General features: G+C 47.4%; 1 protein-coding gene across 2 annotated transcripts in view; it reads right to left on the reverse strand.

The window, feature by feature from the left end:
• Window positions 1-27,290, reverse strand: part of CPXM2 (carboxypeptidase X, M14 family member 2) — a 95,471-nt gene that overhangs the window by 46,526 nt on the left and 21,655 nt on the right. For both annotated transcript variants that reach the window (XM_081267788.1, XM_081267787.1), the window contains 2 exons: window positions 26,664-26,773; window positions 10,917-11,056 (listed from right to left, as the gene is read on the reverse strand). In XM_081267788.1, the coding sequence (XP_081123914.1) occupies window positions 10,917-11,056; window positions 26,664-26,773 (250 nt within the window). The remainder of the gene's footprint in view (window positions 1-10,916; window positions 11,057-26,663; window positions 26,774-27,290) is intronic.

The following is a 27,290-nucleotide window of genomic DNA, read 5'->3' on the forward strand; positions in this document are numbered from 1 at the left end:
AACTAGCTGTCCCAGAGACTAGAAGATGGAACTGCTATTTGTAATTGTCATTAGTGATATTTGACTTTTTAAACAGTAAAATAAATTTTAATTAAAGAATAAACCCACATTTTTCTCATTTCCTCTTCACTTCTCTGACACTTTTTTAATTCTTCTCTCATTCAAGGTCTTTTTCTTCCAACACATGCAAGAATTGAGGCCAAGTTATATGTTACAAATTCAAAGCAAGACGAAAAAGCAGATTTCTTTTTTCCTTTTAAGAGTTCACATTTTACTATGGTGTGAACTCGAGAGAAGGTCAGTGGAATTTTATGAGAACAATTGGGAAGCACGTGGCCTTTCGCCCCTGTTGGGCGCCCTGTGTTCTGAAGCACTGCCAATGGACTACTTAGCTGGCGGCACGAATGTTATTTTTTAGATGGACTTTAAAGAAAAACTGGAGAACCGAAGGTTATTTTAAAAGAATAAAAACAAAGTCTTCCGTGAAACTTAGCCAAGAGTTTACTTTCAAAAATGCTGGAAAAACCTTGTACTTGATCGCTCCTTCAACCTGGATGGACAGCTAACATAGTACAAAAATTCTGCAGCAGAAAGAGATCTTAGTAGAAATAGGAAGCTTCCTACCAGGCATGGAAGAGGGGATCAAGTGAGCAAAATGCACACCATGAGAGCTGCCTGCCCCTGAGCCTGCTGGAGAGGGAGCAGGCACGCCTGCTGCGGGGGCTGGTGTGGGGGAGGGCCTCCTACAAGGCAGCAGCATGGGGCTCCAGGATGCCCTCTGACCCATACTGACCATGCCACTCTGGCAGGTACAGCTCTTTGCACCAAGCTGATAAACCTAAATTCCAGAGGCGTTGGGAGGAACGATTACCAGCACTCGCCATGATGGTAGCTCAGGACAGGCTAGCTGTTTTCATCAATACCGTTTCGTGATGAAACATGCCATCTTCCAGCATCTTCTATCCTGCATGACAGGGAGCAAGGACTCAGGCATTAAACTGACAGCCGTTTTTCCAGGACCAGAGAGGAGCCCAGCCAATACAGAACAGGCATTGTTCTGTACTGGTCTTCTCCTAATTGTGTCTCTTTTTCCCTCAAATCAAAATTAGAGGATAATGATTTTAAAATTTCCAAGGTGACAGCTGAACATGTACCAGAAATTCTAAGACCAGAGTTTTGTGGTGTAGAATTAAGAAGGGAAAATTTTCCTCTTCTAGACCTTGATGACCAGTGCCTTGACGACTTGGAGTGGACTTCATGAAATTGGGACTGGCTAGATGTCCTGTAGGTCTCTCACACTTTGGCCCTATCCAGATACACAGCGTGCATATACCCCATAGAGGAAAGAGAGAGAGAGAGAAATAATGCCAGCAAAAATCCAAACCACCATCAACTCGAGCCAGCGTCACTGGCATGTCACTGACACGGCAAATGGGCAAAGCCAGTCGCGCACAGGTGGAGGAAACCTGATCTGGAAATCCAAAATCTGAAACTCTGAGCACCAATGTGACAACACAGTGGAAAACCCCCCACCTCACCTGATGTGATGGGTCACAGTCACAACACAAGCATCTAAAAACGGAGGAAACTGCCTTCAGGCTGTGTGCTGAAGGTGCAGAGGGAATAAACGAATTCTGTGTTAGACTTGGGTCCCCTTACCAATGCACATAATGTATGTGCAAATATTCAAAAATAATAATAAAAAGCCCAAATCCAAAATACTTCTGGTCCCAAGCATTTCGGATAAGGGGTACTAGGCCTGCTGCAGGATCACCACTGGCCCTTGGCCCCTGGTGGTGACCAGTACCAGGTGTCACCCACTTCCACACAGAAGCAGGGCCAGCAGCGCCAAGTTCCTCTTCAGTGAGAAGAGGGAGAGTCCCAGGGCTCAGGCCTTTGTAGGCCAACTCTCTGCTGGAGCGGTGAGGAAGCTGGCAGCTTCCCGTCCGTCACCTCACGAGGCAGCGTTCCAGCAGCCTGGCAGGCTCGAGTCTTGCTGGAGGCCAAGTTGTAACTTTGGGCAGGAATACTGATCCCAAGAGGCCTAGACCGCCTTCAGCAGCTTCTGGAGATAATGTGTAAAAAGCTAAGTCCAAACTCTTGTCTACAATAAGCAGAGGTGTGCACAGCAGCAAGAACACAGTGTCCTCATTCTGCCTGTCTGTCCATCTGTCTGTCTCCCCCCTACTCTTACTCCCCAGCCCTTCTCTGCTGGAACCACTCTCAACAGCTGAATGGTGCTGCCACATCCTCAGAACAGCCAGACGTCGGACACTGTGTGAAACATCAGCCCACTGATTTATTGGATTTCTCACTTTGGGCTAGTTACCATGGCTTTTCGAGACAGCAGGAGGGAACGTTATAAGCTTAGAAATACTATCTATTTTCCATTACCTCCAGTAAAAACGTCTACCGGGAAAACGGGAGGGGAAATGCCACTTTCAGAGCCAGGTTGCAATAAATCTGGATAAATGGTAAAGTGTTAAAACCCACTGTAGAGAACTAATAGTAAAAAAAGGTACGTGACCCCCACCTAGACCTGGAACAGTCACGTGAGGGGCCAGGAGGAAAGGAACAAAAAAGTGAGACCCCTCTGAACGCCACAGGATGGAGCCTCCAGAGGACTGGCCCCCATTCTGCTCCCTGCCTGGCAAGCACTGCCCCCGGCCAGCAAGTGCCAAGGGGCGTGGCCTGCTCAGAGAGCCCTGGGCTCGGCAGAGCTGGATTTGCAATGTCCGTGGGGCTGAGGCGGCACTCTGCATTTGTAGGCACTGTTCATAGTTTAAATAGCACAAACTTATTCTCTCACAATTCTGGGGTCAGAAGCCCTAAAATCAAGGCGTTGGCAGAGCTGTATTCCTTCTGGGGGCCTCAGGGAGAATCTGTTTTTCCTTGTCACTCCATTCCTTGGTCATTGCCCCTTCCAAGCCAGCAGGAGGGAAGGTCTTCTCAAGCCACCATCTCTCTGGCTTTCCCTGCTGCTCCCTCTGCATTTAAAGACCCTGGTGATTCCCTGGGGCCCATCTGTATGGTCCAGGATCACCTCCCATGTTTAGGTCAGCCACTCAGCAGCCTCAATCCCAGGCCGACCTCGTGCCCCTTGACTGTGCAAACTTGTATGTTCACAGGCTCCAGGAGTCAGGTCACTGACACGGTGGAGGAGGGTCTCATCCTGCTGACTACTCCCCCTTCCTCTGTAGACGTCATATCCTACAACTGCACCAGCACAAACACAAATAGATTAACATCATAAGGTGATTTCTTCAACCTAAGAGTTAATTTTTTCTTCTGATTTTAAAAGAAATTAAAAACTTCACGGGCTCCTGAAGGTCTCATGGCCCCAGGTACCGTGACTGCTGCTCCAAGGCCCCAGCCTTGGATGCCCTCAGATGAAGTCCACACGGTCCAGGTGCAGCCTCCACATTCACCCAGCCTGTAGCAGGAGGGCAGACCCTGAGCACTGGCCAGGAGGTGGGCAGGAGAAGGAGCAGAGGACGAGCATGTTCACTGTGGCAGACCAGCTCAGAACACGTTACTTAGGCTCTCTCCCCCTCAGTTTCTTCATAGTCCATAAAATGGGGACAAAAAAGGGCCCTACCTGGCACGTTGCTGGGGTCATTGCAGGAGGTGGCAAGGTGAGGTGCCCAGCAGCCCTGATCTAGAGCCAGCGTACCTTTATTTAAAGAAACTTCCTATCCACCATCGTGTTTCAAAGTAATGCAGATGTGTGGCAGGATATTCTCACATAATGTCAGACTCAAGTTCTTGGTGGCCACATGATCAATTCTGGTCTTTCCTAGGCGTGTCTGAGGAGAGGCGCTGGCCACACTGGCGGTCCCTGCTCAGGACGCTGGGGAGGGGCTCCAGGCTGAGGCTGCTAGGTAAGGAGCAGCACCAGCTTGTGATCTCGGGCCTCCCACTGCAGCCCAAGCTGAGAGTGCAGAAAAGGCAGCGCCTCTCTCAGCACAGGGGGGTGAGATGACCTACTTGGGGCTGGTGACAGCAGCCTTCTGGTTAAAGACACTGAGAACAGAGGATGTGGTCTGAGCACTCCAAGAGGCAAAGCGCACTTCAGATTGGCTGGAGAGGAGAAAGAAGGAGGGCAGGCACCAGTGTGTGAACGGGACTGTCCTGGCGGGGGGGGGTCTTAAGACAATCACAGCAACAGCAGGGCACCCGCCGTGTGCCAAGCTGCTTGATATGAATGCGCTTGCCCAGTCCCCACGACACTAAGCCAACGGCATTATTACTACCCCACGCTACCATTGAGGAAACTGGGGCACAGAAAGGCCAGAAACCTGTCCCAGGACATGCAGCTCGGCAGGTCTGGAATCCTGGTCTCAGTCTGGGCTCCAGCTCCAGGGGAGCCCTGATCAGCCAAGGACCAGAGCTGCCCTGGGGAAAGGCTACTTCCTTCCCCTGTGGGCAGACTCTGGGTGGCTGGCCTCTGGAGGAGGGTGGGTGAGCAGGGGCTGGTTATGCAGTCCTGGCAGGACGCTGACCTAGCACTGGAGATGCAGCGGCAACAGGCTGCCTGCTCCTCAGGAGTGACCAACACAGATGCCAATCGGGGCCAAACCGAGCGGGAGGACTCAGAGCAACAGGGAGTGGGTTTCAGAAGGTGGCCCAAGGAAAGCCCCTGGGTGCAGAGAGAGTCGAGTCTTCAGGCGGAGGGCAAGGCCACGCAAAGACCCCTGGCAGGAGCATGCCTGGTGCATCTAGGGAAGGAAAAGAGGGTCTGGCTCCACACACAGTGAGCAAAGGGAACGAGGCCACACAGGGCTTGTGGGCAAGGGGCAAGATGACCAGGGGCAGCTTCAGGAGGCCCTCTCCACCAAGAAACAGAGAGAGAAAAGCCTCTAGAGGGTCTCCCAGGGAGCCAAAAGGCAGGGGGTGCTCAGAAACCATTCAGAGGCATTTCCAGGGAGCCAGGCTGGGGCGTAAAGCCCCTGAATAAAGCAGGGTGAAGCTTGCCACCCAGGAACGAGCCCTGCAATTGTTTCCACTTCACACGTGGTATCCCCGGAGAGCTCACTCCTCAGTCAACACCCAGAAAACCACCCAGGAGCCTTGGACGCCATCTTGAGAGTACTATTTGATTTCAAGTAGCTATCTCTGCATCGTTGAAATTTCACATAAGATAGAGGAAATGACTTAGTGCCTGACCTCATAATTGAACTTGAAGATGTTTTTGCTAAAATCCATTTCCTGACAAGCTCTGCTGTTCAGAGTGACAGTTCTCAAAGAGGTTAGAAAGGAGTTTGGAAACTTCTCTCTCCCCAGCCCCCCATAGGTGCCAAACTTTTCATTTCACTGTGAAGGGAGGAGACGCAGCGTGACAGCTCTGCAAACACACCCAGGAAGGTACCGTGTGAGTGAGAAGCCTCCGCTGAGCTCTGCTTCCTGAGCTCCCGCCTGGCCCTGGCGCCTCTTCCCTCCGCACCTTGGCTGCTGCAGTGCTGGGACCCAGACCCACCCTGGAGGATTACCCAGCAGCAAAGGCTGGGAGGGGTCCTCAGGGAGCAGAAAACAGATACAGCTGAGCACTGCTGGGTGGGGAAGTGGGACCCCCAGTCAAAGAAGGAGTTTGGCGAGATCCCTGCTGGTCCCCAGCTCCGGGCCCAGGTCCTCCCGCTGCTCATCTGCCGCAGCCTCTGGTCACCCTCTCTTTTCCTTCTGCTACAGCCCTACTGTCCTGAGCAGCCCCCTCTGCTGAGCCCTGTCCAGCCTGCCCTGCAGACCCCCCCACAGGGCAAGCACAGAGCAGCAACCCCGCAGCCTTGGGGTCCCAGATGTCTATCCTCTCTGCCCTTCGGCTCGCTCCATAAACCCCGGGCACCCTGACTCCAAACATCACCTTCACTGCCTCAGGGAGTCCTCAGATTGGCCTCTGCCCTCCGAGACCAAGTCTCCGTCACGTCCTAAGCCCTCTCTCTCCCAGAGATTCCACGAACCCGACTCCTGGCTTTAGCTCCTGCACCCCAGCCTCCCCTAATACAGCTCATATTCTAGAAGCACACAGTGCCTCCTTCCTGCCCTCCTCCATGGCAACTGCCCAACTCTACCGCCCCCGAGGGCATAAACCACCAAGAAAACCCAGTGGGACAAGGACAATTCTGTGTCCCCTCTTTAGGCACACACGGAGCCCTCCCTGCAACTGAAGAATCTCCCTGTGCTTTTTCTCAATGTGGATCTTACACTCTCTGCATTTCCACTCCCTAAACCTGCTACTGTCTGAGAGGACCTGCCGCTGCCTTCTCTAAGACTGTACAGCCCTCCAGGAGCAGGCCCTGAGCCCCTCAGCACCGCTTCCCTGCCTGGACTGCCTCAGGGGACCAGGCCCCTCTTCCTTTCTAGGCCAAGCTCTCCACTGTGGGTGTCCCTGTGCCCCTCCTGCACCCGTGCCATCACAGACTCCCCTCGTGTCAAGGCCCATGTCTCCCTCAACCTGATCGTCCCCTCCAGGGCGTGGACCGCTGTCTGACCAGAAAAGGGCAACTTGCCTTTCCTGACCTTCTTCTTCTGACTTGGGTACCTTGGTCTTCTCAGAGTCTCCACTTTGAATGGCACCAGCTTCCCGGGGCTCTGCCAAGCCTGCCTCCTTGGGCACCAAGCCTGGCTCCTGGCAGGGGCTGTGCTCACCCTCCCTAACCAGCCCAACTACTTTACAAATTCAGCAATTAGCCAGCCTTCCTCAGCCCCCACCTTACAAACCCAATGCTGGCTTGCTGGGAGGCGAGACCACCCTACCTATCAAACAGTTAAAATTTAAAGCCTTTGGCTATTTTAAGTTGCCTGTATTTATTCTAAGTTCTTAGAAGCATCTATTCACCTCAAGAAGATTAATTAACTTTTCAATCATCTCACCGGTTATAATTGTAACTCTCATACATCTAATAAACTTTCTGTCATTGGGGAAATAAAAGATTGGTTTTATTAGTATACTAGCATTTCACTCAAGTGCAATGCAGTGGGAAGGACAATTTATATTGGTAAAAAAATATAAAGCATTCAATGTCATTAAAACAATTGCATTTTATTGCTTTCAAATAGAATTAATTATCTGAAAAATATTAAAACTGGAATTGTAGGCTTGTCAACTTGGCCATGAACTGGCAGTAGGACTGTGGTGGCCGAGACTCAAGACCTCACTGCATCTCTATCTCAACTCAGTGGAACCAACAAGGGGCTGGACTGAAAGCTCGCTGCAAACAAGACCCCTTTTTTGCTCATGCTGTATAGCCCCAATGCTTAGAACAGAGCATTCAGTAGACATCACACGGATTAATTAATAAACACATAAAGAGGATGTCAGGAAGAAACATCCATTGAGCAAACTCCAAAGGATCAGCACCCTCTTTCTCTTCCATGTCTATGAACGTTACCAATCAAAATGCAGCACTCTTGAGAATGGATCTGTTCTACTTGCTTACTTAGAAAAATGAAACTCTAATCCCAGCTCCGGCACGGCTTGTCTTGGCTTGAATCCCACACCTGTCCGAGATCTGCATAACAGGGATGTGGCAATGAGCATCTGGTGGCAGCCCAGGATTATCACCTGCATGGAAGCACCTTGGCTGTCCAGTATGCTTTCACACAGAGCACCTGCATGGATCTGTCTTTCAGGGGTGTCCCGTTCAAGGAGAGATGAGGGCCAGCAGACAGCATCCCTACCACCCAGAGATCCACACAGAGCCGCCTCACCTGTCTATATTTTCTAAATATTTTCAAGAAAGATCTTATTTGAGAAAAAGATCAGTGGCTAAAAATAAAGCTAGAAATCCACTGTTGTACATAAACCCAAAGAGGTGCTGAGGGAAGAATCTACCATCTACTGAGTGTTATGTGCTGGGTAATTTTCACACATTATTAATTCCATCTAACCCTTATCACATCTTGATGAGATAAAGAATAATTATCCCTTTTTAGGGAATTGAAAACTGAGGCTCAGAGAAGGGAAATCTCATAACCAGCAAGAGCCATGACATGATTTCAAATCCGTCAGTTCTGCAAGGCAGCCATCTCTATGTCTCTTTCTGAGTCCCTCCCTTCTTCCCCCTTACATCTGACGCCAGCTGTCATGTATGGTCATGGGTCATCTCGTTACTATTCAGTGTGAGTGAACCTTCGTGAACTTGCTTCATGCTGGTATTTATTCATTAGAGTCATTTACAGAGCACCTAATAGATGCCTGGGACCAGACAGGGTCCCAAGGATGCAGAACATCAAGTCCTGCCTGTATCGTCAAGGGTCTCACTGCCTGGTAGAGAGAGAAACAGAAACCAATGAACTAGTTTAAAACTGATATTATCTGCCAAGAGCAGAGTGGGGACAGGACTTGGGGTGATAGAGGAACAACAGCTCTCTTCTCACTGTCAGTATTTAACAGTGTCTATTATTGACGTGCTTTCTGGTCCCGCTGGGTACCACAATGTACCTGTGTCCACTGCGGCAGTCCTGGGTGGAGGCAGCCATTCCATGAGGTAAGACACACTGGGACACATCAGGTTTCTTCTTTCCATTATCCCTGAATAATAATTCAACTTGACATACATTTAGACACTTTAAAAAATCTAACTCTGAAAAGAAATTCTATGCCTTGCCTTCCCCCTTAGATGTTTCTGTCCTGGCCAAACCAGAGAGATAATGCTCCCTCACCACCTGCCTTGCTCTCCCCAGGCCCTCTGGTGCCTCCAATTGAAATGGAACATGAGCAACGTTCCTACCTTACTCTTATTTCCTAATGCAATAAACCGACTGCTGGATCTCCAATGACAGGGGCCAGACAGGTTAATATCTATGCATGAAGGTAAAAATCTCTGCCTCATCCCCTTGGAGAATCTCAAACCTCTCTTTCCATCTGAATCTTCATTTTCCCTGAGCAATCCAACTTCCGTGCCCCCTCCCCCTTCAAAGACTCCCGTCTTTCAGAATCTAAACAGTAAAGACAAGTATCATGGCAGTAAGCCACCGAGGAGAGCAGAAGGCAAGCTGAAGAACAAAAGCCGGCACCCAGGCACACGCTCAAAGAGCCACTGCAAAGCAGAGCAAAGGAGACGCGTCCGCAAGGCAGCACAGATACGCCACCAAATGCTGTCCAAGGGCACGAATGACTCCCGCTCTGGAAGTTCATTTGAAGGAAATAATTTAAATGAAGAAAAGTGCAATGTGCTATGTGACAGCAGAAAAGGCATGGCTGAGTAAATTACAGGCCATTAACAATGATCATTATGAAGCCACAGTCACAGCACGAGAGCCGTTACCGAGATATTAAGTTAAAAATAACACCACTGGATACGCAATATGACGGCCATATGTAAAAAAATCTGTCTGCATAATGACAGTGGGATCCGGGGTAACGTTTTAAAATGCTGCAAGATGCTACAATATCCTCTGAATAATAAAAAGAAATCGAGCAGAAAACACGTGATGAGTCATGGCCTGACAATTGTCACTGTGTGATACAACGTCCCCTTTGCAGGGACAATGACAGGTGGTTAAATGTGAGTACAGAGACCAGGTTTAGCTCTTTTATCCTGGGTTATTATTAATGTCGACCTCTCCAGAAATTAATCTCACTGGCAAGTTACACACTGATCTCACCTGGTTGCCAACAGGTAATTCATAAATATTGAAGAATGCCAAGAAATGGAACTGGAGAGTGCGGCAGATTTGTGTGAGGGGGAGGGCACTGCAGCCAGGGGGCCTTGGCAGAGGGTCACGACCAGTCACAGTGTCACGGTGTAGGCATCTGTGTCCTTGGTGTCTCATTGCAGGCCCAAGGTTAGGGGAACCAGAAGCATACTCATTTAAATTCAGCAAGTGTGGAAGTCCTTCCCAGGCCAGCATGTCCAGGTCCCCGTATGCCCCTGTCCATGGGGTGGTGCCACAGGAGGTCTCCTGAAGTGTCAGCTGCACTTCCACCTCCACAACTAGCCCAGGGCTGGGCCGAGAGGAAGGTGGATGGTTTCATATGTGTCTGTCGTTTGTTGTCATAAAATATACATGACACAAAATGAATCATCTTAACCCCTTTCAAGTGTGGGGTCTGTGGCACTAAATACGGTCCCAGTGACTTGCAACCGTTGCCATTTCACCCTCCCCACGTGAAACACTGTACACTCAGCTCCCAACCCCACTGCCAGCCCCTGGCAGCCACAGCCCACTTCTGTCTCCATGCATCCCACTACGCTGGGTCCTCATGGAAGAGGAATCGCATAGCTGTTGCTCTTGGTGACCCGCTGATTGAACCTAGCATAAGGGCCCCGAGGTCCATCCACATGCAGCATGTGTCAGCATTCCCCCCTCTCTAAGCTGAACACAGCTCCCCTGGAGGCACATGCCATGGGATGGGGACTCTCAGGGGCTGCTCCTCTAGGAAGTACCATCAGGTCACACTCATACCGCCCCAGCTCGACCCCACACTCAATTCTGAGAAATGGCCTTGCATCTCACTCGGGCCTCAGGCCAGGTCACCCTCACTGGTACTACTTCTCGAGTGTTCCTTCACTTGGGAAGCTGTCAAGACTTCTGGCCCTTCTTCTCAGAGTGTGAACGGTTCATATCCTCCAGCCCAGGACAAGCTCACTGCTTGTCCAGAGTTCCCACTTGGGCCTGTGCTTGTGCACCTGTCTGGATCATGCCATGGATCCAAGATGGCAGCCACTTGCCTTCGGCTTTGTTTGGACTGTACGTTTGCCTACTCTATACTATCTTCCGAGTGGATCCAGCTCTCTGCTCTTGTACGTAGGAAGGTGTCTTTCTAGGAGATGGACCTTTGATCCAGTCCACATTTCAATTTTCCTTTTTTGCATTACCCATTGCCAGATATCTTGCTCCAGCCTCCCATCTGTCCAAACCCTCCAACACTTGACTGAGGACACAGAGCCCCAAAAGCACAGATGCAGGCCACTTACAGCCAGAGTGAGTTCCGTCCCTGCGTGATGACCCCCGTGAACCTGGTCAGGCGCCTGGCGTCCACTTCAATCCACTGATGAAGGTCATTCCTACCTGCGCACCATGCACCGTCGTAAAAATCATTTTCATTAATGCCTGCCTGGAAAGAAAAGAAGGGTGTGTTTCAGAAAGACCTGAACTGAAGAATAGTAAGCAAACATTTTCCTGAGGCTGAGAGGAGGAAGGTGAGATAGGAGAAAATTATCAAGGGGATAAAGAAAAACAGCCGTTGTGCCCTCAAATCCTCGTTCTAAGTCACAAAAGGGAGTAGCTCAGTACAAGAAGTTGGAACTATCTCAATGTGGTATGTCCTCTTCTTGCCCAGTGTGAAAGATGAAATTTAATGAGTTCTCCTATTACTCATTCATCCAACACACAAAAAAATGTCTCCCACACCCCAGCCCACACACGCCAGGTGCTGGGGAATCAAAGGTGAATCATTCCATCTCAGAATTTCACCATCCAGGCAGGAAGGAAGACGTTATGAAAACATAAATCAGAACCCAGCAGGGCAGGTGCTATTCCAGGAATATGGACAAACTCCTATGAATCTCAGGAGACCACACAGAAAGCCCCAAGGTGAGGGAGTACTTGAGCTGGGTGCTGAGCGGGTGCTGAGGTTGTTTACCAAGTGAATATCTGTCTGGTAGTGTCTGACTTATTTGATGTGCTCAGTATCTGTTACTATCATTACCAAAAAATCTTTGGCTCTGAATTTCCAAGGCAGGTGAAGTTTCTGCTCTGAAAATTTCCCAGCAGTATTACCATTTGAAGAGATGAGACCTTGACCAAAATAAATAAATAAGGACATTGAAGCCAAAAGAAGCATCCTGGTTTACCAGACCATTCTGCATTGACTCTGCTTCTCCATGGCTGTTTCTCAAGGACATAGTGAATGAGAGTCTGGACAGAGAATGGCAGGCCAGCTCACGCTCCCTGCCTCCACTCCAGTTCTGCACACGGCCTGACTTTTAATGGGCATCAGGAAGGTGCACTTCACCGTACAGTGACATCACGGCCAAGGGTTCCTGCAATCCAACAGAAGCTTGTATCAGGACCACCCTGCGGCCTGCGCAGTCCCAGGCCACCCTGACACCCACCTGCGTGAACTCTGAGGGCAAATGCTGGAGTACAAACATAGCGCTGACGCCTCACACGAGGGCCAGCGTCAGAAGCTGCTTGTCAGCAGAAACCCGCACTCTCCATAACCAGATGGCCTTGGAGACGTCCGTGAGGACCCCAAGGGGCTGCAGGTTCTGCCTTTGAGAACTGTCAGAGAAAGGCTGCTCTTATCACGTGTGGGTCACAAATGCTCCCGTGTGCTGGTGACATGCTAATTCTTAGGAAGTGGTGGGGCCTCTACTCAGCACAGCATCTCAGCTCCCAGCCCATCATCTAGCAAGGAGGCGCAGAATCCAGCCGGAGGGCTGTAATTATGCCCCTGCTTCCTTTCTGCACTGGAAGGTAATTACCCTGCTAATGACAGAGATTTGCAACACATTAATGACCTACAATATCACAACTCAGCTTCTCTCACGAAGCCCTAACATGCAGTTACTGTTTGTTGTGACTCCCCTTTCCTCATCAACCACAGGCGAGACTGCAGTTTAGAATGGTCCCATTCATTTAGCAAAGCAAACCTTCACTATGTCTCTACCGTATGTCAATGATTGGTCCAGGGAACAGGGACATAAAGGTGAAAACTGTGTGCGGCCCTGTCCTCTGGTTGGCACATGAATTAGTCTACCCATGCTGCCATTTTCAAATTAGCCATCACACAGAGCTCTGGCTCTGAGGGCCCACCACCTGGCCGGCCAGGAATCCTGATTTGGCCACTTAAATGCAGACTCAGGCACTGGGCCCCAACTTGTGCCTTGGTTTCTCCCTCTGTCAGTATAGAAGCAATGATCATTTTTCCCTGAGGATGTTGGTTGTGCCTACAACTGGGTCTGGCACATAGGGTGAACTCAGAGTTTGCACTCCATAAACATTATTTATCAAAATATTTAAAGCAGTGTAATTCAGTTAGCCCTGGCAAAATGTGGAAATGTGGATGGTTTATGAATTTTCTCAAGTTTCACAAAATTCCAGGGAATTATGCAACTAATTCCAGTTAACTTCTGCCATATTTTCTACAACTTCAAACACCCAGAACAGAAGTATACAGAACTTTAAAGTCCTTCACAGGAGTCCAATGCTGCCCCTCTGGGGTGTTTGGAAATGTCTGGGATCATTTATGACTGTCACTACTAGGAGTGGTGGTGTCCCTGCCTCCACTGGGTAGAAGCCAGGGATGCTTGTTGGACATTCTACAGTCACATCCTACAGTGCACAGGAAAATTGCCACTGTGCTGAACAGCCTGGGCTAAATGTCCGGGAGGCCAAGGTTGTATAATCCTGGCCTAAGGCAAAGTCAACTAGCACAGAGCCGCCCTGTGGCTTGAGATGTTTACTTTATGGAATCCCAGAAGCCTGGATGGAAGAGCTATCCTCATGCTATTAAATCAACATCTTCTGAACAGGATTTGCAATTAAATTTTAGGTTCCTGGTTTGCCAGCTAGGAGATTTTGCCTCCGCTGCCAGTCTCAGTTCTTTCTGAAGACAGCAGTCCATTAAATGCAGTTCAGTGTCAGGGGAATGGAGAGCCCTGCCTGAAGATGACTCATTGCAAGATGATAGCCACCTCTGCAAAATCAATTACTGAACTTAAAGGACAAGCACCTGGGAGAATTTAGTGAAGGAGGAGGTACCAGCCTCAGAGATGTCACCAAATTGTGCCACTCTGCAACATGCAATATTTATAAGATGTCTCTGAGGAACCAGGAAGAGAGCACATTCGTCCCTTTCTGGTAAATAATACAGGGAAATACTTGAAAAATTTAGGAGAAATTTTAATTGAGAGTTGTTGAAATAAAAGGTTTGATTCTTAAATGTATGGTTTAACACTGTATGATTCATTCTACTATAGCAGCAAATTAACTGAGGATTAATGTAATTTTCTCAAGGTGATGAAGTTAGGTGCATCATTTCTTTAACTTAAAGAATTAATGCACCTAACAGAGTAAGTTTTATGTAAGGTAAATGTGGCAGTCACTAAGACCATAACAAAGAGAAAACCTGACATTATCTATTTAAGATCAACCAAATAGAATTTCTCCGCTTCAAGAGGATGGAGGAAATATCTTATTTTTTTTTTCCGTGTTCTTTTCTCGAGTTTCCTCCCGAAGAAAAAAAGATATAGAAATAGAACCTCAAACTTTGGTAAAAAATAGAAGGCATTTATAATTCCTAAATTACAGTACATGAATATCTGAGATCAAATGGAAGAATCCTGGATGACTCCAGAAGAGAAGGAATGCAAACCTCTAAGCAGCAAGAGGTTTAGGTGGAGAAGCAAGCCACCTAAACTATAGAAAAGCTCAGAACTTACATCTCAAGGTGTCTTCGAAGGTGACCTGGGACTGAAACAGGGGATTGCTTTCTAATGCATGTAAGAAAACAATTAGAGCCCTACATCCTTACCCTCACTCCACAAAGAATCTAAATTCTTTTTTAATTTTTCTAATAAAAAGCAAACCAAAGAGGCTCTGGATTTGGGTGTACTAGGCACAGAGGAAGGCAGGGAATCTGTGAGGGTCTCAGGGGTTATCAGCAAATTGAGAGTAAAATGCACCAGTTCCCTCCCCCAACTCAGCTAGAAAACTATGCAGTCAAGCTTATAACTAACTAAATAAATATAAATAAACAAACAAAAATGTAACTGAGGATAGAAGAAAATGTCAGATAAACTGTACTTCATGTCTCCAGAAAAAAACATCTTGCCTACATAAAACAAGAACAGAGAAAGAGAAAGCAATAAACAGGAAAGGGTTCTTGGAAATTAGGATTGGAAAGGTTAAAATTTTTAAAAGCTATAAAGAGAAAATTGGAAAACATCTCACAAAAAAAGTAAGCACAGAAATAGACAACAGGATAAAAGAAAGAAAAGCAGTGAGAAAAAAATCAAGAAGAATCTTGGGGGGTGGGGGATGTGCCAGATAAAAAACCATAAGATCATTTCCCATATCTGAAAGGTTTAAGTCTCCAAAATGCTAACAAAAGAGCATGTCATTATGAAACTTCAAAACATCAGAAATAAAGGGAATATACTAAAAGCTACTAATGAAGAAACAAGTAGTAAAGCAAATACATATAAAACTAAAGAGGAATAAAGATGGTACCAGAATTACCAACAGCAGCATCTGAAGCTGCAAGATTAGAGGCCTTCAAAATTCTGAATACTCAAAAAGATTTTTTTTAGAGAGAGAGAGACACAGAGAGAGAATTTTAATATTTATTTTTTAATTTTCGGTGGACACAATATCTTTGTTGTATGTGGTGCTGAGGACGGAACCCGGGCCACACGCCTGCCAGGCGAGCACACTACTGCTTGAGCCACATCCCCAGCCCCTCAAAAAGATTTTTCACCCTATATTTTATGCTCAGGAAAATCAATTAGTTGTGATAGTAAAATAGATTCATGCATCCTTAAAAATTTTCTTTCTCATGCACCACTTCCATGAAGCTACTCAAGGATGCACTCCACAAAAATGAGGCAGAAAACAAGAAAGGGGAATAAATGGGATCCAGAAATTAAGAGCTTCAACATAGGAGAGTTCTCAGAAGGATGGTGAAGGAAGTCCCAAGGCAGTAGCCATCTATGCAGAAGACCCATGAGCAACCTGCTCAGAATGCAGCAGGTAAGGGCTCCTCGGGGGATGTCTACAGAAACATAAAAAATAAAAGCAGAGCTAAAAATTATTCAACAGGTTTGACCTTATAGAAAATTATATTGCCAGGTGTTTTAAAGACCCAGTCATGTTATAAGGTATGGAGAGATTTTTTAAAAATCAAGGTAGTCCTAGGAAAACAAAATGTCTAGAAATATGAAATCATTTTTTTCTAGGCTCAGAAGTATAATACTTCTTGATTAAGTAAAAAAAATTCTTATTTATACCTTTATAATAATAAATACCTTGAATGTGGATCTACCTGAATACTAAGATAGAATTTGATTGGAAGCATTAAAGAGGGGCAAGAGGATGATTAAAAAATGAACTGACAGTCCCATTCTTAATGGTAAGAATCCAAAAGACATAATCAAAAATTCACAAATGATTGCACGTCACTCTGTTCATATTATTTCAAAATAAAGATTAAATTTCCCAAAGAAATAAAAAGTTTAAAGCAGTTGTCCCATCCACAGAGCTTGAGGACTGTCACTGGTGGTGTGGAATGGGGACCGCATTGGACAGGGGCCCAGTTTTTTGTTATGATTATTTCAACACTCGGATTTCTTTAACTACTTTATAACAAAACTGATAAACATACTTTTTTATTTCAAAAAGCAAAATGAAGGGATATATAGCTATTCAGAGTGGCAGGCAGGAAGCCTTTTGTTTTTCTTTGATGTTCCAGGTGTCTACAGAGAACCTACTATGTGCTAGGCATTACGCAAGGTGTTTTGCTGTATTGTCTGTACAGAAAATGTACATTCCCAAATCCTCTGCGACTGCACCGTTCCTGTCTCATTTTCATGAGAAGCAATGCAAAAACATCTGAAAGCAAATTTAAAAGTCATATCCAAGTGAATGTAGCTATTTAGCAATCCTAAGATAATTGACTTACAGCTGCCACTCTGCAGACGTAGCCCAGGGCTATCCAGACAGAGAATGAAATGATCCTTATTTTAAAATATTTTTGAGAAAAAAAAATTTAGAAGCAATGGCTGAAACTTTACAGGTTACTAACAAGCTACCACTTTTGGGGACAGGGTTACTTAAAAATGTTAGATGTGACATCTGATTAGTACAGTTAAGTAACTAATCTGCCATCAAATGGCCATAATGCCATCTGAATGCCTGCCTTCCATAAACCTCTGTGATAAACTTTGTAATAAACCTATAAAACTGACCAGGTACAAATCAGTTGATCCTTCTGCAAATTAGCAAAACACCTTGTCCCAATTCAGACCTCAATCATCAGTCAAGTCAGATAAAAAGAAATACTCGCAGGTTTTATAGATGTTTTTTAAACCCCAAACCAATTATATTAATTATTTCCTTGCATTGGCCCAGAAAACCAGTATAGATTCAGAGCTTGAAATTAAAAATGCTGAAAAACGAAGTCTATTAAATATACCATGTAACCATTTGTTAATTGTTTTATAAAAGGAAACATGAGGACAGAAATATACTAATTGGAAAAAAACTAAAGAATACTTTTACATCAACATTCTAATTCGATTCAGCTAAAATCAGAGAAACACTTTGGCCATTAAAATTGGATATCTGTGGGATAAGTTGAATTCTCAGAACAAACCCTCAATGGTTCACTTACCAGCAATTCACGGAAAGCAAGGCCAGGCTCCCTGCACTCCAGGGAGGCGGCTCCACGTGGAATGCCCCTTGCCGTCCACGCTGTCCCAGTTCAAGTCCTGGTTCAACAGTTCACATCTGAGTGTCTCCCATTGCATTTACCTATCCCTAAACTAGGATCAGCAATGGAATCTACTCGATAGAACCGTTGGGCTGGCGATGCTGTCACAGGTAAAAACTTCCCACAGTACCTGGCACGAATAAGCACCCGAGAAGTGGAAGCCCTTGTGGGTACAGGCACGATTCATCTTTTCTGAGGTCCACTTCTGCTGTGGCCTGGGGGGTCACATTCATTTGATGACAAATCAGTTTCCTTCTATTACTAGGTGAATTTAGTCCATAGACAGATATTCACTAAGTCATCAATTTTTCTTGTCTATTTTTATTGTTGCTTTTAGCTTTTGTTTTTTTAAAATATATATAATTATATATTATGTATAAATAATATATAGATATTTTAGCTTTTATTTTATTTTAGCAATTGACATGTTTACTTTGCTCCATGTGCAAATTGCCTCTGGAAATTTTAAAGGTTTAATCTTTTAGTGGTTGATTTAGTAGCCATGCCTTTTATGTAGCATAGTTATTTCTGTATTTTTTTTTTTAGAAATTATCTTTTAACTTCTTACTACCGACAGTGAAACCGTGATTTCTACTTCCTGTAGCCTCTTCCTTTACCCCCTTCATCATCTCATTTTATTACATTATTCTTACATTCATTTCATATACTTTTTAATTTTAATTGACTGGTTTTAATTTAATCTTAATATATGTATAATGTAGTAATTACACATCTATTTATGGGGTCCAGAGTGACCTGTTAGTACCTATATACAATGTACGAAAATCAGATCATGGTAATTAGCAAATCTAAAATTTCACATACCATTTCTTTGTACCAGGAGCATTAAAATCCTCTCAAGAAGCTATTTTGAAATAATCAATTAATCGTTGAAAACCATAGTCATCTTTCAGTGCTACAGATCATCAGAAATGATTCCCCCATTCGATAGCACACCTGCACCCGTTCACCATCTTCGCTCCATCTCTCTCTTCCCCACTCCCTTCCCAGCCTCTGGTAACCACTATTCTACTCTCTACTTCTTCAACCTCAACTTTTTAGCTTCCAAGATCATGCAGTATTTGTGGAATTTTCTTCGAGTGGTTTCACAGTGCCAGGCCTTACATTTAAGCTTTTGAGCCTTTTCAGTTGATTTTTGTACATGGTGAAAGACAAAGGTCTACTTACTTTCTTCTGTATATGCATATCCCGCTTTCCCAGCACCACTTATTAAAGAGGCTTTCCTTCAGTATTTGTCTATTTGAAATGAATGCCTGATTCATTTCACTTAACACACATCCTCCAGTTCTATCCATGTTTCTGGAAACAACATCATTTTTATGGCTGAATAACATTCCACTGAGTATATACCACACTTCTTTATCCATTCATCTGTAGATGGTCACTCAGGTTGATTCCATCTCCTTGGCTGTGATAAACAGTGCCACAATAAGCAGAAGAGTGCAAGTATCTCTTAGACGTGCTGACTTTGGTGCCTTCAGCATGCACATCCAGCAGTAAGACCACTAGATCATGTGGTTGTTTTTGGAGGAATCCCAATGCTATTTTCCTTAACACCTGCACCAATTTACATTCCCGCCAACAGCGATGAGAACTCCCCTTCTCTGCATGCTCACCAGCATCTGTTAATGCTTACATTTTTGAATAACAGCCCCTCTCACTGAGGTGAGATAGTATCTCTTTGCAGTTTTGATTTGCATTTCCCTGTTGATTAGTGATGCTGAGCATGTTTCATGTATGTGCTGGTCATTTGTGTCTCTTCTTTGGAGAAATATCTGTTGAGGCCATTCACTCCATTTTTTATTGGGTTATTTGTTTGGAGGTTTTTGTTTGTTGTTTTTGTTTTGCTGTTGAGTTACTTGAGATCCTTATATATTCTGGAAATCAATCCTGTTTGGGATGAATAGTTTGCAAATGTTTTCTCCCATTCTGCAGATGATCTCTTCCCTCTTGATGGATCCCTGTGCTGTACAGAAGATTTTTAGTTTGATATAAACCCATTTGTCAATTTTTGCTTTTGTTGCCTATGCTATTGGGGTCATAGCCCAAAACATCTCTGCCCAGACCAATGTCCTTAAGTATTTCCCCTGTATCTTCTTCGAGTGGTTTCACAGTGCCAGGCCTCACATTTAAGCTCTTGAGCCTTTTCAGTTGATTTTTGTACATGGTAAAAGATAAAGGTCTACTTTCTTTCTTCTGTGTATGCATACCCGCTTTCCCAGCACCACTTATTAAAGAGGCTTTCCTTCAATACATACGTTCTTGCTGTTTAAAAAATCAGTTGGTTATAAATATGTGAAGCTAGAGGGACTGCATTCCATCCCAGGGGTCTTGGTGTTGAGTCTCAGCTCTGTGCGTAGTGGCTGTGGGAGAGGGCGGCTCCTCAGCCTCTGACTTGGGCTTCTTCATCTCTAAAGCAGGGCTTTCCCTCTGGGGATATTGAAGGCTACATGAAGTACTAATTTCATGACATTCAGTGACATACTAAAGAAAAACTCCCGTGGTAAGCAGAACAGGGGCTACGCCTGGGCCAGGTACCTGTGGTTCCTTCACAGTCCATGGCCACAGGTCGAGGCTCCGTGCTCTGGGCCCTTGGACCTCCACTGTACTGTCCCAGCAGCTCCTGTGTTCACAATGGAAGTTTCTCGAGAAACCAGAGCAGCACACTGTCATCATTTTGGTAAACACACATTTTTAATTTTCCGGGGCAGTCCAATTTTAAGCATTTGGTCCTGCTATTTTCATAAAAATCCAAATATCAAAAATCCAGGGTTTTGGCACCCAAACTGTCTCCTAAGACTTGAAGCCAGATAAAGAACAAAGGCCCTTTGTCAGAAAAGACACAACATTCCCAGACTCAAAAACGACGACTACTGCTTTGCCTCCGCAGCCCTGCCCCTGCTAGTCCCTCAGAAGGACTTGCTGAGTCACAGAGAGGTCTGTGCAGCCAGAAACCAAAAGGAGGCTGAGCTTAGAGAGTCAGGAAGATTGGGGGTCCGGCAGGCTTTAGGGTCCAGGACTTGGTGCAGGGTCCAGCATCGGCAGGCACAGCACCTGTGGGGCAAAGCTGAGAAAATGAGCTCCAGGTTCTTCCCACCAGGTGAGACGTGGTGGCCACCTTGGCCAGGGGGCCCCAGGCACAGCAGGGCCGAGTGTGGGCTGTGCCCAGGCACATGAACTTCAACCGCAGGATAAAACTCTGTTGGTTCCCTATTCTAAAACCGAATTCCTATCATCAGGAACAGAAGGCACCCAGGAAGCCACAGGCATGGGCTACATTCAAGGCTTACCCTTCATTTCAGGTGAAAGGAGATCAGAGTGCTGGAATTGGCTCCCAACACCAGCATCCAGGTGTTCTGTAGATGTCCCTCAAAGGAAGGACCAGAGAGAAGCCATGCTGATTCCAGGGTGGAGGGGAGAGAGAGGGTTCTATTATATCCAGACAGTTCAGGAAAGAGGAACAACGTGAGGCCAAACTGAGCGTTCTCTAACACTCGAGATGGGGGCCACCAAGTGTCCAACATGGCAGCCAGACCATCACAGAGACAGCGGGAGGTGTGAATGTGGTGCCACCTTCCATCTTGGAACGGTAAGCACAGGCCCCTCCCTCCCAGCTCTGGTCCGAGCACCAGCTTTCTTACATTCTCAGCTGTAGGCAGGAACCTAGGGATACCTGCCCCGGGCACTTGTCAGGGTTCCTTTGCTCATGGGTTGGGCTCTCCCAACCATAATCTTGAAGACTTACAAGGGATATAGAAACCAGCCCTTCAAAACAGCCAAGGCAGGAAGCTCAGAAATCTCCAGCTAAGGAAGCCCCAGCACCCTAGCAGTTGTGAGACACGTCTCTGAGCAGGGGGCGCTACCTCTGAACCCCCTGCCTTAGAGTACAAGCATGGAAAGTCTCACAGGGTCCTCAGAGGATGCTCTGGGAATGGGACAGGTGAAGAGCTGCCATTAGACAACCCATCTAACTACTGGGCTACCTCTGAACAGTGACTGCAAGCAATTCAGAGGTAATTGTCAACATGCTCTCCTGGAAGCTTGGAATGTCAATTTCCAATCTGCGGCTTCCAGAGCAGGAGAGACCACTGATGCTTTCTACGTGAGATCAAGCCTCCTCTCAGGACTGAGTATAGAAGGTCCTGTGCACACTGGAGGAGTAATCAGAGGAAGAGGACAGCCTTCACTTTCCTGCCTGCCTGACTCTCTCCTGAAATTCCTGGAAAATCTATCTTGTCCTGAGCTCAGGACGTTGGTGTCCCCTCTGAGCTTATATTATTAAATTAACACAAGTAAAAGTCTACTTGGAAAAAGGAAGCTGTAAGCTGAGCTAGGAGGATTCTTTCAAAGTCCTCTGCTTAAAATGAGGGCAAAAGAGGGAGGTGCTTCTGCTACACCGTGGCAGATGCTTTCCAGTAAAAGGTCACAGTCTGCAATATCTTGCTCCACAAAAACCAAGTTCGTGGAGAAAACCAGGTAATAGCCAGAACTTCCAAAATTCCATGCAGCTCCATAATCAGAAGACTCAAAAACAATCAATTCTAACAATATTAGCGCAGTTTAGACAGGTTGAATGCAGCAATCATGATAGGATTCGGCTTTAGAGAAGCAAACAATCAGCACAGGCAGGTGAGGGAGAGGCAGAAGGCAGAGTGGAGCTGATGAGCTGCAGGGACAAGGACAATGCTCACAAAGGAATGGAACACAAGGCAGCACATGGCCACTCTGAGTCAGAGGAACAGGAGGTGAGAGGACCCTGCAGGACCTTGTTCCCTGCAGACTCTGCACTCGCCCAGGCTAGTGCACTCCACGGTCAGGGGCTGGGACTTGGTCCCACCAACATTACTGCACACTGGGCCCTCTGGCCGATTCCACCAACCATGAATCAAAACCCTTCCAAATCAGGATTTGTATTTGTGCTGAACACGTACATGTTTCTTATCATTACTCCTTAAACAATGCAGGATAACAACCATGGAGCCTGCATTTATACTGTATTGGGTATTGCAAGTCATCTAGAGAGGATTTAAAATATATGGGAGGATGTGGTGGGTTGCATGCAAACACAGCCATTATTTTACATAAGGGACTTGAGTAGCTATGGATTTTGGAATCCAAGGGGTGGGTGGCTGGAACCAAACCCCCACAACGTCAAAAGATAGCTATAGTAGCAAAAATCACACATGAACCAATGCTACTTGTGTGTGTCATGATGACATCATTCCTGCGTCTGCCAATCACAGAAGAAAGTGTGCCAATGACAGCTGACCCGCCTCCTTCAGGACAGCTCCACTGTCGCTATGGAACCCATATGCACGGCAGCAACTGTCCCGAAGCCCGTGTGAAGCACGTGTGCAGACACTGCATGGACACTATGCAGGAAGACGCAAGAAAGCAGGATGCACATGATTGGCAAGAGGCTCATCACCTGGCCAGGGGACAGATGAGTACATCTACATGCGCTCCCTGTCAGAAAAGAAGAACACAGCCAAGCCACCATTCCAGATGTTGTAGCTGAAACACCCCAGCTGCCACCGTGGGAAGCAGCTTTATGGCACTGTCAGGGCAACAAACGGAGGTTTCAAGCTGCTGGGATTCGTAATCTACCCCCCTGGGAAATCCTAGCTGAGTCACTTGAGAGCCCTGCCTAGTTTACGTAAGTCAGAGGAAATAATAATGACCCTTGTCCCTCCTGTTGAGAAATAAATGAAGCCACATACGCAAGGTACTGAGCACAGTGTGGACACTCTCAGGGTCTCCCTGTCACAATCAAAGCCTCTGGAAGGTGAGCAGTCAGCAGGGGCTTTCTTCCTCGAGCTTTCTGTGCCTGGCCAGAGGAGGCACTCTGCCAGGTCCCCTGAGAGTATGAACAAGGCCTCGGAGGGACAAATCTCCTTCTTTACTCCTCTTTGTCCTCACAATACCAGGACAGAGTCAGAGGTGGGACCTGTGTTTTCCTGATGGTGACACTGAGTCTCCAAGGAAGTGGGCATCTCACTAAAGCCACTCAGCTAACCGGAGCCTCCCAGCCTGTGACTCTGTGTGCTCCAGCCTGGACTGTGGCCACTGCGTGCCCAGAGAGCCCTGGGCCCGTGCAGGGCTGCACTCAACATGCTCACGTCCCACGAGCGCTACAGAATATGTATTTAAAATATGACTTCTAATTCTGACACATTGCTGTTTCTCGCACTTAAAATCCCATTAGCTTGACACGCCTACAAAATACTCATATGTGAGACAAGATGTAGTTATTTTTAAGTTGCATTTGAAACCGTTATGTGTGGGGAGAAGTATTTTTGGATTGACTTTAATTGTGCACCTGCGGCAGCGGAATCACGAAGCTTATGGAGCTGACGGGGAGGTACAAACCCCAGGGGGGCCCGACCTAGTCTACTTGCTGTGGGGGTTGGAATCGGAGCCTGCTGCAGGCCCATCTCCACACTCTGGGGCCAACATCAGGTAGCACAGGTGGTGTCCAGAGGCCTCGCCCTGGCCATTAAAGCAGCACATTCACACTCTAAGAGCAGGTCTCGAGATATTCTTGTGAGGGGACATCAGTGTAAAGAATCTACCACTGGAGAGAAAAATCCCCATAAAGACAAATGTGACTTCCATCCACCCTGACAAAGGGCAGGGGAGTGGGCTCTGCTGACTTGCTCATGGTGGGGAGCCTGGTTGCTCCCTGCGCGCTGTCTCCCATGGGTAAAGGACAAAGGAGGAGGTAAGATGGCCAGGAAGTGAGGAGAGGACACAACCACCAGGGGCCTGCTGCACAGCCCAGTGAGGCAGGCCATGGGCACTCTGTCCACGTCAGCCAGCTCTCGGCCACATTCTCTGTGCTCCCTGTGTGCTGCAGGGACTGTTGTGGGGCACCTGGAGAGAGAGGAGCTGAAAACAAGGCCCCTCTCAAGGGGGATGGCTCAGATAACACCATAAAGAAACATTCAGAGAGGGGTACACACGCAGGGAGACCGAGAGGGCTCGGGCACCCAGGGACTGACTGGGGGTTTGTTCAAAGAACAGCTGGGAGCCACCAGGAGTATTCAGCAGAGGAATGAGGTGACCCAGCAAATGCTTCAGAACTGTCGTCACCAGTTTCCCTGCTCAATCAACCCTGTGGACGCTCAGGAGGCTCATTTTTCTGATGAGGCAACTGAGGCTCAGAGACATGAGGTGATCATTCCAAGGGTCTCGAGATGGAGGAGCATACGGGCCAAGCTCAAACATAGCATGTCTGACCCCGGCACCCTTGCTGCCATGCTCTGCCCATCCAGCCTGCTGGTGGACAGTCCTTCCAGGTCAGCACCCCACCTTCTCACTCCAGGCCCTACAAGTTTAGGGTCAACGGGGCCTTGCCATTGATGGCAGATGGCATGGATAAACATAGACCCTTTTATTTAAAGGGTAACTTCATTTGTAGAGAAAGCATGGAAGGCATCAGATGAGCCCCCCTTGTCGATGCACAAAACAGCCCCACACTCCCATGTGGATCTAACCCCTTGGGTCTGACTCTGGTTCCCCTTTGGAGGCACCCCAGGGTGCCTGGGACACTCAGGGATCGACAGCAGGAACTTCTGGTCAAACTCTTTTCAGAGTTCCTGTGTAAAATACAGGAGTTTTTTTGTTGTTGTTGTTGTTGTTGTTTTTATTTTTATTTTTTGTAGTTTCCAGTTGTATATAACCAAATGTTTATTCATAGTTTTTTTAAAAAAAGAGTATTTCTAAACCAATCTGGATGGGCTCAAGTCTGGGGCCTGCAGCGGGACAGCAGAAGCTCAGTTTAGAAAACCCTGAGCCCCTGCACTCCCTGGGAAGGGGCCTCTGGCACAGCACACTTACAATGACCGCAGGGGTCCACACTGCCACTTTGAAGCCACTAGCCTGAGTGTAGCAGGGATGGAAGGACCTGAGCAAGATGGCACTTGTGCATAAGGCTTTGGAACCTGCACACCGTTATGGAGCGGACGGGGAAAGAGAAATGAAATGTGGAACAGGAGAGAGCAACACGGGGCAGGACAGATCAGACGCTACATTGAGAAGAGCTGACCAGCGGGAGCCAGGGTGGGGGAATGGGCACCGGAGAGAGATGGGCAAAATCATGTCCCCCAAGAGGCCCATGTCCCATGCACATGTCAGGCTACGTGGCAAGGAGGAATGGAGACTACAGATGGGATCTGGGTTGCAGAAGGGGAGGGAGAGGGTCCTGAGGCATCTGGGAAGGCCCAGCACAATCGACAGGGTCCTCAAAAGTGAAAAAGAAGAGAGAAGCAGAGAGACAGCAGCACCCAAGGACTCGGACCGCCCGGCAGGCTCCCAAGAAAGAAAGGCCACAAGCCAGGAGCAGGTCAGCCTCAGGGTGCTGGGACAGGGAAGGAAAGACATGCTCCCGAGCCCCCAGAAGGAACCAGCCCACCCACAGCTTGACCTCGCCCAGTGAGACCTCCAACCGCCACACTGGGAGGGAATACATGTGGGTTGACTTAAGAGGCCACAAGAGTTGTTGGAGCAGGGACAGCAGGGATCAGCGGGGATTTCTACAGTGAGAGGCAAAGGGGTTCCAGGCAGAGAAATCCACCTGAGGAAAGGTGTGGAGTCAAGAACCATGTGGTGTGTAGAGTGTGTGGGGCATCACTTGAGAGAAACACTTGACAGTATTGAGGGCCAACGTCACAGTGGCCCTGGAGCCTCAGGGATGAAAGAAAAGCAGGATGCACCCAGCCCCAGGAAGCACTAAGGATTTGACCTCGAGGGACCTTTGAGGTCACTGAACAGCCTGGAGGAGGTGGACACAGTGGAGATGAGAAGAGACTAAGATTGGCAGGGAGCCAAGGAGGAGCAGTGCCACCACCTCCTTGCCCCATGCCTCAGCCACAAGCAGGCCCCTAGGCCTGTCTCGCTTTGCTCCAGCTCCTCCCAGACAGAGGGCCTGTGGAGGGACAAGCTCAAGAGGGAAGCAGACCACCTGGTCTAGGTGCCAGGGACCTTACTTCTACCAAAGGCCATCCTGAAGAAGACACGCGCTCTCTGCATCTCAGCATGCTCTCTGCACAGTGAGATTTACGCAGCGATGCCACATTTGTCGTGAGAGCCCAGACTAACACATTTTAAATGCCATGCATGGTGTCCAACCCGAGCTCAGTGAACCCTGGCCGCATCTGTGACTGGAGCGATTGGAGTTGCAAGCAGAATGCACCAGAAGGGCTGGTACCTGGATGTTGAGTCTCCCTCGATGCGCTCCCAGGCCATAGCGCTTCACCGTGGAGGCATGGAGCTGGAAGTCTGTGATCTTTAAGGTCTCCAGACCAAGAGGCGGGCAACCTGGAAGAACAAGGCGCGTTATAAACAAGGCCAGCTGCTGCAAGAAACCTTCCTGGTTTTCTAAAGGTGGTCATGTGCTTTTCCTTTCCCTCTGAGCCCTCGCTGCCGGCATACTGTGTTTCTAGACAGATAGGGTCACCGCGACTGTCAACACTCTTGCCGCCACCTGCTTTCTGCTGCTTCGGCCCTGGTATTCCTTCTCTGTCGCTGTCCCTGCTGCTATCTGAGCCTGTTCCCAATTAAGGGCCCTTCCACAAGGTGACTCAGTCAGGCAGCAGCATTGGGTAACAATCTCAGAACGATCCCATGGTTGAGCTCTGCAAATCAATCAGAAGTTGTTGATTTTGCTTCAGTAACTCTGGCCTCCGCATTGTGCATGCTAATGAAGAGGACACCAAAATAGAAAGACTCTAGTGTTGTCTGTTCTGACAACTTTGAAAACAGCTACTAGTACCCTTTGCCCCTGGAATAAAACGCCAGTGCTTGGGCAGACCCTGGTGATCGTCCAAGTTCAGCC

This window comes from Spermophilus citellus (genome assembly GCF_964194105.1).
Source record: "Spermophilus citellus genome assembly, chromosome: 15".
NCBI lineage: Eukaryota > Metazoa > Chordata > Mammalia > Rodentia > Sciuridae > Spermophilus > Spermophilus citellus.